The 17,434-nt window shown below is 43.2% G+C and overlaps 1 protein-coding gene across 2 annotated transcripts in view; it reads left to right on the forward strand.

Annotated features, from left to right (window-relative positions):
• Map3k20 (mitogen-activated protein kinase kinase kinase 20) overlaps positions 1-11,101 on the forward strand; it is a 162,615-nt gene extending 151,514 nt beyond the window's left edge. For both annotated transcript variants that reach the window (XM_021151301.2, XM_029474337.1), the window contains exons 17-20: positions 1,821-1,937; positions 3,739-3,813; positions 6,727-6,877; positions 9,704-11,101. In XM_021151301.2, coding sequence (XP_021006960.1) covers positions 1,821-1,937; positions 3,739-3,813; positions 6,727-6,877; positions 9,704-10,407 — 1,047 coding nt within the window. In that variant the 3' untranslated portion in view covers positions 10,408-11,101. The remainder of the gene's footprint in view (positions 1-1,820; positions 1,938-3,738; positions 3,814-6,726; positions 6,878-9,703) is intronic.
• Positions 11,102-17,434: the final 6,333 nt, after the last annotated feature.

A 17,434-nucleotide genomic window follows, 5' to 3' on the forward strand; every position in this document is an offset into this window, starting at 1 on the left:
GTAGTACTATGTCCAATTTTCTGAGGCACCACCAGACTGATTTCCAGAGTGGTTGTACAAGCTTGCAATCCCACCAGCAATGGAGGAGTATTCCTCTTTCTCCACATCCTCGCCAGCATCTACTGTCACCTGAATTTTTGATCTTAGTCATTTTGACTGGTGTGAGGTGGAATCTCAGGGTTGTTTTGATTTGCATTTCCCTGATGACTAAGGATGTTGAACATTTTTTCAGGTGCTTCCCAGCCATTCAGTATTCCTCAGTTGAGAAGTCTTTGTTTAGCTCTGTACCCCATTGTATACGTATGTAATGTTTTATTACTAAATTCTTTCTACAGCAGTGTTTTTTGTATTCAAACCCCATATGCCCACTTTGATCTAACCATTAACATTTTACTCTGCTTATTTTCTTTGTCATCTATCTATCTCTCCAGCCACCTAAGCAATAATTATTTCATAATACACTTCAAAGTAGTTTATAGACACCAGAATCCTTCTTCCTAAGCATGCCAATACTCTAGGAGTCAGTAAGAAATGTATAGACCTTGTGTATACAGTCACTGGTTTTGACAAGTGCATACATACCCTCATGTTACCCTAAGCTCTGTCAATAGAGCCCTACCACTTCAGGAAAGTTCTCTCATATTCTTTCCATCAAAGAGGCAATCAATCTTCTGAAATTTTTTCCAGAAGATTATTATTGAGTGTCAGAAAAACACACTCATTAGTGAGTTCTTTCTTTCTGCCTGATACTTCTTTCTCGCTGATCTTCAGATGCACACGTGTTTCTGGATCAGTAACTTTTGGACTGTTCTGTGAACATATAGAAATTCTGTTCCCTTTTTTAAATTAGTATTTATCATTTTATTAAGTTAAGGCTTCTAAAAACATACCCAAATAATTTTTTTCCATTTCTTCTGTCTAAATGCTTATACAAGTAGAATTTCTTAGTCATGGGTGTATGTTTTAGTTCTGTAAAAAAAATTGCTAAAGGTTTTTTGAAGTAATTATACCATTTGTATTTCTGCAACAGAGCATGGGAGTTCCAGTAGCTTCAAATTCTAACCAACATTTGATGCTATCAGCCTCAGGCACTCTGCTGGTGTATAATAACTCCCTGTGGTTTGAATTAGCATTCCCCCAGTGATCAATAATATACAGAACTATGTAGTAGTATTGCTGTGGATTTAATATACCAGTATTAAAATTTAAGTGGGTTTTACAAAAGAATCTAAATTTCTAGCTTTCATGAAACATTGAAGGCCCTAGCAAAACTAGACTCATATTCATACATGGGAACAGTCAGTAGAAGCTGGCCCAACTTTCCAGGTTGCCCATGCCTTCCATAACTGCCCAGCTCTTCAGGATTCCTTTGCCTTTCATAGCTGCTCAGCTGTCAGTTGTCATCACATCTGCAGTGATGCTCTCCTCCTTGTAAAGAAGACAGCAGGCTTCATCTTTAACCCATGGCACCGCTAGTTCTGGGAAAATGCCAGTAGGTAGATCAAGAACACTAATTGCTTAAAAGAATAGGAAATGGAGAAATATGACTCTTTTTGTGCCAATGATGAAATATCCTTATGGTGTTTAATATGTATGCACATTAAATGGATCTGTTGCAAACAGTTCCACCCTAAGGCTGCACTGAGTGGGGTTTATTAGATATAAAAAGGGATCTAATTTCATGTATTCTTTCAGAAAAGGAAAAATAAGGCACTCCCACATGACTTCATTTAGAATGCTTTTTGTGTTATAAAACACTGAAATGGAAAAAAAAAAATCGGTTCGCTCTCTCAGTGCTGTGATTCTGCTTTTAATTCCAGGATTGCAAATGGAAAATGTATATGGAGATGGATGGGGACGAAGTTGCAATCACCTACATAAAAGATGTGACTTTCAACACTAGCCTCCCTGATGCAGAGATTTTAAAGATGACAAAGGTAAGGTTCTATTTACAGCTTAAAAGCTTCTTCTGAATTCACAGATATCAAACAAAGACATTAGAATACCGCAGCAGTGGGCTTTTGTGCTCCTGGATGCTCACATCAGCTCGGTCTCAAGCTGCCTGTTGAAAGGCACATTTTATTTAGCAGATTGAGAGGATAATTTTTTTGTTAAAATTCCACTTATGCTGTGTGAAATAAAAAGCACTGCAAACAAAAAAAAAAGTATCATTTAAGATTCTTTTTAATCCTACATCTCCTCATACTTACTCTATCATTTATTAAAGTAAAAAAAAAATGTTATCAATGAAAATATTTACTTGAAACTGCATTGACTTAAACTTTGAATAAACTTGTGATGATGAATACTTCATTTTTGCTCTTCACTGCTGGTGATGAGTGCAGGGCCTGTGCGCTGGACAGTGTTCTACCCCTAAGCCGCACCCCCAGTCTGAGCTATTCAGTGTCAGAAGGATTGAGATAAGGCCACTTGGGGGACAGGTTACTACTTTGTAGCCTCTGTAAATTCACACTGAAGATTTCTACAGTGATTGGAGAGCCTGGTAGTAATACAGAGTCAATAGAAACCCTGAAGAAAATCTGATAGAAAATGCTTAACTTGATCCTCAGAATGGGGAAAAAAAAATCAGTTGTTTTCCCTAACTGTACTAGGAAAAAAAAAAAACAAAACCCATGGTAGAAGACCTAGTGCTTCAGACAAAGCACAGTACGGCTGGTCATCCTGACCTCAAGTTATCATCAACCCTGGTACATGAGTAACTTAACTGTGTGTTGAGTTTTAGTGAAGAAAATGGAGCTTTTTGGAAAGAGTCAGAGCGCAGACACAAGTAGGAAACAGAATGAGTCAACAGAGCCATGGCATTTAACTTGTGTGTTCTCCACATAGACATAAGATGGCTGAATGACCAAGTCCTTGTAATCAAGCAGATTCATTGAAAGGCTGGTTTGGTATTTGTGTTGGAGCCTCTATATAACTGGAATTCACTTCCATGGCATTCCTTACCCTGGGAGACTATGGTTTGGTTTAATGTTTCCTTACTTTGTGGGGACACACTATGTTTTGATGTCTGGGGAACTAGAAAGGACCACAATGTCTTTATTGGTACAAGCCTCTTGGCATGATAGCCTGACAGACTGGAAAGCTGAGTGATTATCAAATCCTCTACACTAGTCACTGCTCACCCTCTAGGAAGACACTAAAAGGGCCTCTCATATTATCATGGCTTTTATCTTAATATTGAGAAAGCTTTGGGCTACAGCTTCAAACAGCATGAATTAATAACTTGCCGATAGGATTGAATGGCATGTCATGTGTCACCCCAGACAGGATTGAGAACCTTCATGGTGGTACATCTGTGATACTAATACTTGGGAGGCTGAGGCAGGAGGATCATCGACCAGTTCTAAGCCAGGACTACACAGCCAGACCCTCGCTCACAGAAACATAGAAGACCGTGGGAGATCGGGACTACTGTCTCCCCTCAGTAGGACATGCACACAATTCAGCCATCCAAAGATTATTTTTGCAAAAACAAGTATATATATGCATATATATACAAAAATGTATATATATATATGTATATATATATATATATACATATATATATAAAACAAAGCCCCAATATACACATATGTTATAAGCCAACAATGTTTTATGGTCATCTGATATTCTGTCCCTGTCTGAAAATTGCTTATGGCACAACTAACTGGCCTCAACCACACGAGGCAGCACAAGGCTGTGCTCTGATACTAAGCCGTCCTAACTTCCGTGTTTCAGCCACCATTTGTAATGGAGAAGTGGATCGTGGGAATAGCGGAGGATCAGACTGTGGAGTGCACGGTCACATATGAGGTAAGCTCCTGAAAACAGGATGAGAGTTTCAGCCCCTGTTCGTGAGCAGGGATTGGTCGGGTCTCCGTAATTACTCACAGGTTAGTACGTGGATTTCCTGGAAAAGACATTACATACCAGCATGCATGTTCGAAGATGAACACAATTTCTCTAGCAAAATGTGAAGAAGGAAAGAGAGCACAATAGAATTTAGGGTGATGCCTAGTCTATACTGTCCTTAGATATTGATTGAGTATTGTGTATGCCCAACCTAATGTAAAAAGTGAGTAGCACTCACTTGGAAATAGGAGTTTAGGAGAGGAGACGAGTGCGTGTTCAAAATACCATACCACATACCTCTACCACTACCTCGGGAGCCTTTGTTATGGCCAAATCAAAAGATTCCATAAATTTCTACTTGAAAAAGATGTAAAAACATGCTATTAAAAATGTACATGCTTAGCTAAGTATAGTGGTGCATGTCTTTAATCCCAGCCCACAGGGGCAGAGACAGACAAATCTCTGTGAGTTCGAGGCCAGCCTGGTCCACAAAGAGAATCCCGGACAACCAGGGCTCTATTACACAGAGAAACCCTAAATACATTTAGCATTCCCTGCTGACTGGTTAGAGAATAACCCAGTTACAACTAACCAGTCACTATCATGTCAGGTAGCGACAGAAAAAAAAAAAAAAACAACGCCTTGGGGTGGTAGATTGTGTAGTCAAAGATCAGAGAACTGCCGTATGAACACCAAGTGCAAGTCTCTAGGACACAGAGCACAATGATGAAGCCAGACAGGTGGGCACAGTCAGGTCTGGGGACGCCAGTAAGGCCTCACTGTAAGCATAGCAGAAAGTCTGTGGAATCATTTTAAGCTTCAGAGACACACTGATTCTGTGGTGAAAATGCACAAGATCTTTCTACGATACATAAGTCACCAATACCTTACACTTAAAATGTTGTTTAAAAAGAAGATTTAAAGTTTCATGTCTTTTACCATTTTAAAAAAATTCATAGTTACCATTATAAAAACATCTCTCTGAAAGTATACTTCAATTCTGTATTCAAACATTAATGCGAATAACATTGTAAAAAATCAACAAGGTCTCCGTGGTTGGTGGAACACTAACCCTAGCAAGGTAGGAATCCCAGGTGGCACAGGCTGGAGGGGCACAGTCATAGCACAGAGACCGGGGACGGGTGAAGATACAAGGATGTATCTTCCACTGCTAGGGCACACACACCTTCCATCCATTCTCAACAGTTTTAGCAAGGGTTCACCATAAGCCAAGTTAAGAGCCAAGTACACCTGCCCTGTCTCACAAGCCTCAGGTAAATACTGAAAGGTGGATAATGGTTTTCTCCATTTAGCAGGAGAGAAGAAAGCCCCCACCACTACCCCCGGGGCTCTGGGTACTCTGACAGAATTAATATGCTCACAACCCTTGTTTCTCTCTGGGAACAGTGTCTCTTTCCTGCCTCCAGCCCTGACCTGTGAGCCTCACAGTGACTGTAGTACACTGCAGGAAGTTCCCTCAGACTGGGCTTTGCATGCTGCTCCAATGAGATTTCCTGAGCTATCACAATCTAGCATTTTAGAATCAGAGGCCCAAACCTTGTACACCTCACCCCAGCAGCCTGCAAGGCAATACATGTGTCAGCAATCCTGATACCTGTTAACCGGTCCCTCCCTGCATCCGCCCAGGAAAAGCCACCTTTAACTGATTCCGGCTTTGCTTCGCCTACTGCAGACAACTCATTAAACACACCATGCCTGCTGCTTGCCCTTCTTCAACCTCCTTCCTCCCTCAGTTTCTTCTTTCCTTCCTCTTCCTCTTCATGGGCTCCATGATGATGATGAGCCACTTTTTCACTCTCTAGTTTTTAAAGAGTTCTTTTTCTTTTTCTTCCTTTCTTCCTTCCTTTCCTCTTATTCTCTCCTTTTTTGAAACAAGATATTTTCTATGTAGCCCTAGCTGGTCTCCCACTTGCTATTAGACCCAGGGCCAGCCTTGAACTGGCAGTGATCCACCTACTTCGACCTCTTGAGTTCTGAGATAAAGGTTGTGTATACCACACCCTACTGTATTGAATCCTAGAGATCCCTTTTTGTAGGGACCCAAGGCCACTTACAGGCCAAGCCAGTGTCCCACTGAGCTACACCCAGTGCCCTAAAGAAACTGTAATCTGTAGGTGTATCTGGTGATGGGGAAAGTTTCAGGACAAGAACTGTTGTCTTGGTCCGGTATCCTCTTTTGATACCAGATTTCTTCTCTCTCTATCCTGTCTCCCTGTGCGCCTGCTCACCTTCACTCCCCCGGGAGCAGCCTTACGCCATTCTCCTCCCTATGTGTATCTAGCACCCTTGGACTGACCAAAGGTGCTCTTAAGGAAAACAGTGGTCAATGTTCATTTATTCAATAAGGTATTTTTTTTTTCAAATATGAAAGACATTCCTTATCGATGAGGTAAATTAAGCTCTATCAAATGTTATAAATTCTGGGAGAAGACAACTCTATTTTTTAAAAGATTTCTTTATTTATTTATCTATTTGAGTATGGTATTGCTGACACACCAGAGGAGGGTATCAGATCCCATTACAGATGGTTGTGAGTCACCATGTAGTTGCTGGGAATCAAACTCACAGCCTGTTGAAGAGCACTCAGTGTTCTTAACTGCTGAGCCATCTCTCCAGCCCGACAACCCTATTTTTAAGTATTATAATCTGATAAGTAGAAAAGGGCATAGAATGAGAGAAGAGAGGGAGAAGGGAGAAGAAAGGATACTGAGTCCATTATGAGAAAGGGGGTTGAAGTGTTCCTCTTATTCAAATTCACTAATTTGGGCAAATGGCATAATAACATGTGTTTCCCCTTCTCATTCTATAAATGTATATACGCATGATTATGGGGTTTTGATTTTTTTTTAACAGAGTGATGTCAGAACACCAAAACTCACTAAGCACGTGCACTCCATACAGTGGAACAGAATGAAGCCTCAGGATGAGGTGAAGGCGGTCCAGCTTGCCATTCAGACTCTGTTCTCCAGCTCAGAGGGCAACCCTGGCAGCAGATCCGACTCCAGTAAGTTAGTGTCCCTAACTCAGCCCGCACACCTGAGTCCAGGATGTTAGTTATGACATTCCCATTACAGAGGAGAGTGCCAGGCAGAGGGTGGCTTGGATGCCTAACTCAGAGAACCAGCGATGATGCCTGTCGCTGATGATGGAGGAAGGGTCGGGGGAGGGAGGAGAAGATGGACAAACGAGAGTGGAGTGGGCAGGACAGGATGGAGAGGCTCGGTGTGATGGCTCGGTGTATGTGAGAACTGACTCTTGTATGTTGTCCTCTAATCACGCAAACATCATGGCATGAGCTGTTCTACACACACACACACACACACACACACACACACACCACGCATACACACAAATTGAAGAGAGACAGTAAAGAGAAAAAACTCCAACGCATATGCTGGATACTGGTGATAGTAATTTAAAAAATGTAGAAAAGCGTTCAAGGCCGGCTGACAGGCTATGAAATCGGTCATTATCTGGTGAACTCAAGCAAAAGTTCTGATTCCCTACTTGTGGGCTCAGAAACTCTAGGACTGTAGGACTGAGGCACGCTCGCCGCTGTGCTGAAGGTGAATTTGTACAAAGCCGCATGCAGTCCCCTCATAACCGTGAGCCGTATACACTAAGCACACAGAAACCCGTGCTTTCTCAGCAGCACTGCTTTTCCCCCCAAGAGAAAAGTATTTCTGTGACAGTGACAAGAAGGCTGTCTGTCAGGCACGGAGACAAAAGTGGGACTCTAACTTACTGCCCTCAAGTGTCACTGAGTCATGGCAGTCTGGCTCCTACATTGGCCACTGTTACGTCTGACATGCCAAGCAGAACAAACATTCTTAAATGACCACCAGCCAGGGTAGCCAGAATCCTGAAGAACATCCAAAAGCCATCAACAAATTATTTGACATCATGCCTTCACCTTTGTCAACAGTTGGTTTGCTCCCTTTTGCAGATAACCATCAGGGAACACCGTGACCACCATGACTAGGCTTAGGATTTCGTGTGGCTATTTCTAAACTCCTTTATGTTGGTTAAGTCTGTGTGCCTTGTCTAATATGTCTGCCATAATCCTTCAAGTTCTTCTTTTAGCTGGGTGTGTTAGCTCACAACTGTGATCTCAGCACCCTGGGGGCTAAAGCAGGAGGACCATTCAAGTTCCAGGCCATCTAAGCTATACAGGAGTTTCGGAGACAAAAAAAAAAAAGATTTCTTTATAATAAGTGATGTTTACAGGGCACATTTTACTTCTATAGGGCTTTCATAGTCATGACCCTGGTTAACCCCTATAGCCCCGCCCCCGTAAAGCCTGTGGGATTCTTCTATGATTCTGCTGCATTGTCTCTTCTGAGAGGCCAGTTTCCCCATTTCCACAAGGGCTGCCCATGGCTTCTAAGTTTTACATAGTTCAATTCCTACCATGTTGAGAGTCACCAAACAAACATTTTTGTTGTTGTTGTTGTTGTTGTTGTTGTTCTTAAATCAGTCTGAGTTCCAGATTCCCTCTGGTAACACTTACTGGGCTAGTTTCTCTACACACACCCCCATAGTCAGTGGACTGTATCATCAGATGTGATGGATGGTGGTGAATGGCAGAAAACAAGGTGGGGTTGGGGGAAGGTCTTAAGGTCACCTACATTGTGACCATGGTTCTTCCCCAGGACACTGCCCAGACCCCAAATTGGTGTCCCTTACATCTCCTAAGCATCATCTCTTAGGAAACAGTAACTTAATCTTTCCTTAAGAGTGTATACGGGGAAAATCAGCACCCTACCCTCCACCTTCTAGGATTGCTCCCAACAGTTTCTCTCTGGAGAGCTCCTGTCTTCCTCTAGTTTTTAGCTTGGCGCCTCCCTTCTGCCCTTTCTCACCGCCTTTCACTCACCGTTCCAATGTGATATGAAGACTCAGGCTCACCTGTTAGATCAGGCACATCCCTTGTCACCTACAGGTAGCAGAAAACCCCGATTCCGCCTGGTTTACCTCAGTGGGCCTCAAAGTTTGGTCCTGCAGGATCCTCTGTGGACTTGTCAGACATGCATATTCTCTGGCCCATCTCCAGCAGTCGGCATTTTAAGAAACCCTCCAAAGTCCCGCAAACACTGATTTAAATGAATAAAATATATTGTGTTCCATTACTAGAAGTCTAAAGGTGGCCAAGGTTCTGGATACAGTACGACAAATACGTTTGACTATGGTATCTTAAGAGATGGCCTCTTCCTTCCCTCACTGCCATACACACTGTACTGGCTCCGCCCACGGCTTTGCTGTGGTGTCTGGCTACCCTGTAAACACAGCGATGCCCTGAAGTCACCAGGCATCAGTCCTGATCTGTCCTCATATTTAGGAGAAAAGCCTTCTGGAAATCCAACAGACTACCCCACACCAATTCTGCTTTGGGCAGGAGAGTCCTTTGCTGGCGTCAGCATATCTGTCATGGGCCAGAAGAGGCTGTTTCCCTTGGCACACATCAAACAGGACTTCAAACTCAGGCCTCTTGGTAGAAGCTAAAACTGTATGGAATTAGCAGTTTAGAAAGATAATGCTGTGATACTATACTGTTCCATGTATGTGAAGTTTCTAATACAGACAGACCATGGCTGCAAAAATAGAAAAAAAAATGCTAACCATATTACATCCTTAATGACAATGTACCTTTCCCACTAGGGGTTCGTGGTAGTAAAGAAAAAGGTCCCCGTGTACCTACCTAGAACTTCCATGAATGGCAATGCTTGGCACGCCCCCAAGCAGCCTTGAGATTGATTGCCTGAGCCAGGCTTATGAATTAGGCATGCAGCTTTGTGGCATGAAAGATGCTCATTTCCATTTTCCCCTGCAGGTGCGGACTGCCAATGGTTAGACACTCTGCGCATGCGGCAGATTGCATCCCACACTTCTCTACAGCGTTCCCAAAGCAACCCTATCTTGGGGTCTCCTTTCTTTCCTTACTTTGCCAACCAGGATTCCTATGCTGCTGCGGTGAGGAGGACCCAGACTCCGGTGAAGTACCAGCAGATTATACCAAGCATCAACCCTTCCCGGAGCTCCTCCCCCACGCAGTATGGGCTGACCAAAAACTTCTCCTCCCTGAACCTCAGCTCCAGGGACAGCGGCTTCTCCAGCCTCAATGACAGCTCCTCCGAGAGGGGCCGCTACTCAGACCGAAGCAGAAACAAGTACTATCGTGGTAGTGTATCCCTCAATTCTTCCCCGAAAGGAAGATATGGTGGGAAAAGTCAGCATTCCACACCTTCAAGAGAAAGATCTGGAAAGTTCTACAGGCTACCCCAGTCTGCGCTGAACACTCATCAGTCCCCTGACTTCAAGAGGAGCCCAAATGACCATGACCGCCGTGTGCCCAGGACCATCCCCGGGATGCCTCTGCACCCTGAGACTGCCTCCAAAGCAGGGGAAGAGGAGAGCAGGGTGAGCGAAGGGGGCTGGACTAAAGTGGAATATCGGAAGAAGACACACAGGCAACTTTCGGCCAAGACTAGCAAGGAGAGAACCCGAGGCAACTACCGTGGGCGGCGGAACTTTTGAGGGATTGAACCAAATGCGCTTTTCCAAGCGGGTTATGTAGTGGTTTGTGCAATGGATTTTTGGTAATAAGGTATCTTGAGGTTCTGGGGACCAAAAAAGACTAGTTCTGGGCTTGGGAAACACCTTTTAACTGAAAGGACAACCAAAGCAGGGCCTCAATTATGGCTGTTAGTCAGTCAACTAGAGGTGGCAATTAAACTTGACAATAACTGCCAATGTTTTGTCCCCTGAATTACTATTGAAGTGGGGAGGGCTATGACATTCCCTGGTGGGAACATTTGAGCAGGCTTGGGGCCAGGATAAAGCTAGTGAGAATCACAGAAAAATCATATTTCTGGACAAAACAGGATTCGTCTTATTTTCTCTTTCATCTAAGGTTCCAAGATGGCTCTGCAAAGCACTGTGGATGATCCTTGAGTTAAAATTTGGTTTTTGAAAAAAAAAAAATTGGTTTTTGGTTTTTGGGGTTTTTTTGGTTTTTTTACCTACTGGGATGAAATACCATTTATCTTGATTGCTGAGGGACTTTTAAAAAATGCCTCCCTAAATGTTGTGCCCAAGGCAAGTGCCTCACTCATCTCCACTGTGTTAGTATTTATTTTAGTGAAATATTTGTGTTTTCTGCCATGGTCAGAATTGAACTGATTTGGCTTGTCATTTTTAGGTAATAAAAAAAAAAGATTATTGAAGTTAATGTTGATTGTATGGTAACTATTTCATTCATTAAGGTTCAACAGACAAAAGATCTAAATGGCCTGGAGGTTTGTGGCTGGTTCCTTTTCTGAGCCCCCAGGATGCTTTCCACCATCACAACAGAGAGAGCAGAGAGGTGGGTGGGGAGACAGTCCACACGGCATCCTTGGGATGTCAGAACTCTAAAAGAAAACAGATGGAGCAGGGTAGCACCATCTCAAGCTAAAAGCGGGAGAAATTAAATTACCATTAGCCTTGTTAGAGCAAGGCAGTAAATACCAGCAAGTCGGTGTGCTGCAGCTGGGAGAGAAGAGGGGGCTGCTTGTAGTCTAGAGCAGGAAGCTCATGGCACGCAAGGATATGAAGCATTGTGAAATACTTCCTATTTTGCAAGTCAGAGAGTCAGGTGGCAACAAACCTGTTACACATCAGACAGATATTACACATCACACATTACTCTCAGTATGCTGAGATCCTGCATCCACTAATACTAAATACTATGTGCCCTTTGATCTGTGCAGGATTCTCAATGCTCTATAGGAAATCACATGATTCCTGGGTGTTGAATTCATGTGGTTAAATTATCTTTCTATATTATAGAAAGAAGGCTTCACTGTATGCATGCATGCCCCAATGCAATACTCGGGGTCTGCTGGGATCATCAAGGATTTTTGTAGCCTTAAAAGTCAAGATGGTAGGAAATGACTTCCTTTACAAGGGAAACTTGTCATGGCCTAAATGTTGGCTCGACAACTTGATTTTATTTACCATTTGCACTTATTAACAAGCAAAGCAATGGGGATGTAAATCAAGATGAGTTTGGTGGGTATGAGGTACCCATTTTCATCATGGCTGACCAACTTAGAAAGCTCCTAGGCCTTTGTCTTCCCCACTGGAATCTGTTTCCAGGCATCCCCCTTCCCTTTGGCTTTTCTTCCATGTTAAACAATAGCAAACAAGCAGAAAGGTCTGTGCAAAGTTTGCTGTCTTGCTATGCTGTTTCCAAATAGGCAGCACGTTCTTTGAGAATGTTTGGATAAATGACAGTTTTGAATCAGTCACTCCGAAGGGAATACAGAGGACGGTGTGAGCCAGAACAACAGAGGCATGGCTTCAGGTTGAAAGGTGTTGTGCAGATGAATGTTGTGTCGTGATTCTGGCCACCATCTTGCTTTTGTGGATTCCTGAGTTAGATAATCCAAACTGGCATTCAAGCGACTGACTGCCCGTGGTCTCAGCCTTCTTTTGTATAGTGATTGGTCACTAAAAAAGTTGCTGCAACAGCCCACAAAACTGACCACTTTGTAAAGTCTCGTGGAAAAGTACTTGTCAGCATTGATGCTTCCAGTCAAAATCAAAACAAGAACAGCTGCAGTCTGGTTTTGGGTTGTAAAGAAGTAATAAGAATTGGCCGTGCTTTTTTGCTTGTTTCTTTTCTCTCTCTCTCTCTCTCTCTCTCTCTCTCTCTCTCTCTCTCTCTCTCTCTCTCTCTCTCCAATACTTAGTCATCAGACATTTGTAAGGTTTTAACAAGACATGCTCCAGCAAAATAGCCAAATACCAAAACAGAAATTAAAAACATAGTAGCCTCGGTTTAGTTATCTACTTAGCACACATAAGGCTTTGGGTTCAATTCTCAACCCTAGAAGACAACGTAAAACATTTCCAGGAAGTATATTAGTTGTAAGAGGATGGGGATAAGACTGACAGAGAGAAAAGGAGGAAATTTTTAGGTAAGACTGAAGAGTGTGGCTCACTAGCAGGGCACAGGACATATGTGCATGAATGCACCCACAAGTGAGCGGAATTGTTAAGAATTGCTTTCATCTGGTTTTTCCATGAATATAGCTTTATAGAGAAAAATTAAACTACAATATACTTAAAATGATTGACAGTGAAACGAGATCAGTGGAATGTGCCTGGGAACTCTCTTCCTTGGGCCTTCTCCAGTGCAGCGGTACGAAGGCAGTGCCTACGCTTCCTGAGACTTTTCTCTGCAATAGATACTACCTGAGTGTGCTGGCTGGCTTTGTGTGTTATCACAGAAAGGAGCCTCCCTTGAGGAAATGCCTCCATGAGATCCAGCTGTAAGGCATTTTCTCAATTAGTGATCAAGGGGGAAAGGCCCCTTGTAGGTGGGACCATCTCTGGGCTGGTAGTCTTGGGGTCTATAAGAGAGCAAGCTGAGCAAGCCAGGGGAAGCAAGCCAGTAAGTAACATCCCGCCATGGCCTCTGCATCAGTTCCTGCTTTCTGTCCTGTGTGAGTTTTAGTCCTGACTTCCTTTAGTGATGAACAGCAATGTGGAAGTGTAAGGTGAATAAAGCCTTTCCTCCCCAACTTACTTCTTGGTCATGATGTTTGTGCAGGAATAGAAACCCTGACTGGGACACTGAGCAAGCTCGAACAGGTGTGGGACCCTTCTGAGAGAAGCTAGGAACATCCTGCAAAAGCTAGTTCACAGTGATAACAAGTTGTGGTTGGGCAAAATAGAAGCTGAACTATGAATGAAAAGAAATTCTATGATATATAAAATATTCCTTGTAAACTTTAAATGATATATTAAGCCCATAGGAGAGACCACTTTGGGGGAACTTACTAGAAAAGAGCCACAGGAAGGGCCCAGTGGATAAGGCACTTGCTGCTGAAGCTTAAGAAGCAGCATTTAGATCCCTAGAGCCCATACCAAAAGCCAATTATGACAGCACTGTCAACTTGGTGTTCCTAGGTGAAGTGGGAAGCAGAGAGTGGCCCAGAAGCTGGAGAGCTGGCCAGCCTAGAGTACAAAGGGAAGCAAAGAAACAAGAGAGACTTGTCTTCAAAATAAGGTGGAAGGTGAGGACTAACACTTAAATGTTGTCCTCTGACCTCCACACTCAGACCATGTGTCCTAGTTAGGGTTTCCATTGCTGTGAAGAGACACCAGGACCAAGGCAACTCTTATAAAGGACAACATTTAATTGGGGCTGGCTTCCAGCTTCAGAGGTTCAGTCCAGTATCATCATGGCAGGAAGTAAGGCAGCATCCAGGAGGGGATGGTGTTGGAGGAGCTGAGAGTTCTACAACAAGTCAAACGGAAGACTGGCTGTCACATGGCTAGAGGGAGGGTTTCAAAGCCCACCCCCATAGTGACACACTTCCTCCAACAAGGCCATACCTACTCCAACAAGGCCACACCTCCAGATAGTGCCACTCTCTAAGCCAAACACATACAAACCACCATACTGGGTCTTGTTGGTTTTTTCTTTTTAAGATTTATTTATTTTTATTTTATACATATGGATGTTTTGCTGTCACTCAAATACACATAGTCAGACAGACACACACCATACACACCACACACAGCACATACACACACACATATACATGATTAATATAAAAATGGTAAATGTTACATACATAGAAAATTAATTAGCTAAAAAAAATTTACTCTGTGTATTGCCAAGAATCACTTCTCAATACTTATATAGCTGGTCTAATTGTTTATCTATAAATACAGAATCAAAATATCCTGGGGTCTTCTGAGAGTGGTCAAAATATCCAGTAGTTCAACATACCAAGGTCAAAACATCCTAGAGTAGCTCAAGGCGCTCCGACTCCACTGCAGCTCTTGCAATGCAGAGTCCCGAGATAGTTTACAAGCTTTCCAGGACCCATCTCTATAAGAATCCTTCCTCCTTGACAAGTTAGTACAGGTGTGGTATGCTCTGTAGCTCTGGTTCCAGAAGCTGCTGTCAGGAGGCATCATGATCTAGTTGTGTGAACTTGTCCAGGATGCAGCATGACTTAATTCTGAGATAACAAACTGCACTTCAGGAGCCTTTGAACAATCGCTTGCCATTGTTGAATTGGAGAACTACCTTGTAGCCTGGCTGGCCTGAGGAGAAGAGAGCACAAGACAGGGCCTAGCTCTTCCCATCTACCTGCCTTTTCTGCCTTATGAGGTGACTGGAGTGGCCAAATCAACGGAGAGTTTCCAAACATTCATTGCTCATACCAGTAGCTTCTTTTGCAGTCTCTTGCCTATTGCCTAACCAGTGGCCATGTCCGTCCAAGTCAACACAATAAAAACTGGAGACTTCTCTGACCTTACAGTTCATTCACAATTAAAATGAAGACTAGATGCTGATAACTGGTGTTTCTCTTACTCAACGCTACTGGAGAAGTCCCTTCCCTACCAACAGCTGTGTTTCTCTCAGTTCTGGCTGAGAGAAAAAAAATGAGCAAAACCTTCACATGGGCTATCCTCTGCCCAAGTTCACATTAACAACAGGATTAACCAGCAGGGCTCTCCCAAAGTGACAGGGGTATCCACTTGGTCTGCAAAGTACACAGCTGTGGTGGTGATGATCATGTGACCAAACTCGTGAACCTTTTCTGTATCGAACTTCCTCAGGCCATTGAGCCATGCAAATTAGTCATCCTTTTGTCTGCTAACTGAAACTTTGTATACCCCCAACCTGCTTCCACAGTCAACCTTCAGCCCAGAGCTAAAATGCTGCTCACGGTAGGGAATTCCATGATCTCCAGCTGCCACTGTCCTGCCCTGTGCACAGAACTACTTGACTACTCAGTCATGTTTATCAACCACTCTAATGGAATTATCCCCAAGTTTGTCTACATTTGCTTGCTTGCTTGGCTAAGCTATTAGCTGCATGGAGCAGGAATTACATTTGGTTATAATATTATATATGTTATATATAATATATCATGTCATATTTATTATATTACAATATATTACATTATATTATTATATCTTGGGCACCAGTATAGCTTTTAAGTGGTACTCAACTTATTTATTAATGAATGGGACAGCTAATTAATCAGACTACCAAGCCTTCAAATCTTCAAATTCTTCTTCAGTTGCGCACTCATTGTCATTAATAGGCACCTCCAAACCAAAAAAAATAGGTCTAGTGTTAAAATAGTTACCTTTCTGAGATTGTCTGTCTATCTCTTGTGAGCTTGCAATGTGAGTCGCTCCCTGAGCGCAACTCCGAGAAGAGACAACAGTTATGTTCTGAAGCCAATTCTGGGTATCCTGAGACCCTTCTAGGGAATGGCCAGCCTGGTTTTCCCAGGATGCTTCTCCTTGCCTTGTAGGAAATTGGATTCATTTTCCATTTTGAGTTTGTACACTTAGCATAGGACTCTGAATGCAGACCTTCAGTTACTGCCTGTCACAGGAATAACAAAGAAGAGATGCAGTGTGAATTGGTGCACAGAGCTGTGCACAAAATGTGCTTAAATAAAGAATAACTATTTATGATCCCAGATGATGTCTAAGGTTAAGAATTCAGGAGTGACCTTTATGGCTGGTTCTATTTTTTCAGACAAGATCTTGTTGTTTCTCACACTCCTGGAACTTACTATTTAGCCAAGGGTATCCTTGAACTTGTGATCCTGTTGCCTCTGCCTCAGGAGTGCTGACCTTCCACGTGGGTCTCATGATGCCAGGCTGGTCTGAGTTTTTAATGAAATGCCAATCATTAAAAGTGGTTGGTTGGGCGGCTTTCTAGGAGGAGGTAAGAGGGCCTGAGTTCAAGATTCTCCACCTAATGGAACTGGTTGTCAGCAAAATGCCTCAGTTTCTCCCTATGTGTGTCTTTCCACACATTATAAAACCCTTGTGCCAGGGTAGCTGGATTCCTCAGAGAGACTTATCCAAGAGAACACAGAAAGCCACACTATCTTTTGTTTGGCTTCAGAACTCTTGCCCATTCTTTCCTGGGACATCTCAGTGCTTGTACCAGTTAACCCTGCTCAGTCTGAAAGGAAGAAAGCACCAGGCCATGCAACCCTTCGGAGGGCCATCTTGTAAGCCGGCCACCACGGACACCCACAGTCTCTCTGCTCCCCTTTGTAATTTAGAATCTTTTCTGGGTTTTGCCTCTTCTGCTTGTTTTATATTCGCCCACAATCTAGAATTTAGATGTGAGCATCGTTCAGCTGAACACAGAGCAGGAAGAGCTGGCACCCTGGGCTTGGACTTCGCAGCCTCCAGAACTGAGAGAAACTGAAGAACCAGCCTGCCTCCATCTTAGGCTTAAAGGCCATCTTATGGTAAAGACAAACGAGGCTCATTCCTGTTTGTGGTTAAATCTGTTTCCCAAGATTTGGGCTATGCCCCACCTAGAACCTTAACTACCAATGGTTCTGTACTGCCTATTCCGGGAATGGCAATTGTGTCTCAAAAAGCTAATAACCACCCTGCACCCCCACCTTTGTTTTGAATGGGTTGCTATGGCTACCTTGGACCGAGCACCTGTGGTTACATCCATCCTGCACCTATCATGGCTTTGTTTCTGGAGGTCATTATGACTAACTTGCTATGC

This window comes from Mus caroli, chromosome 2 (assembly GCF_900094665.2).
Source record: "Mus caroli chromosome 2, CAROLI_EIJ_v1.1, whole genome shotgun sequence".
Classification (NCBI taxonomy): domain Eukaryota; kingdom Metazoa; phylum Chordata; class Mammalia; order Rodentia; family Muridae; genus Mus; species Mus caroli.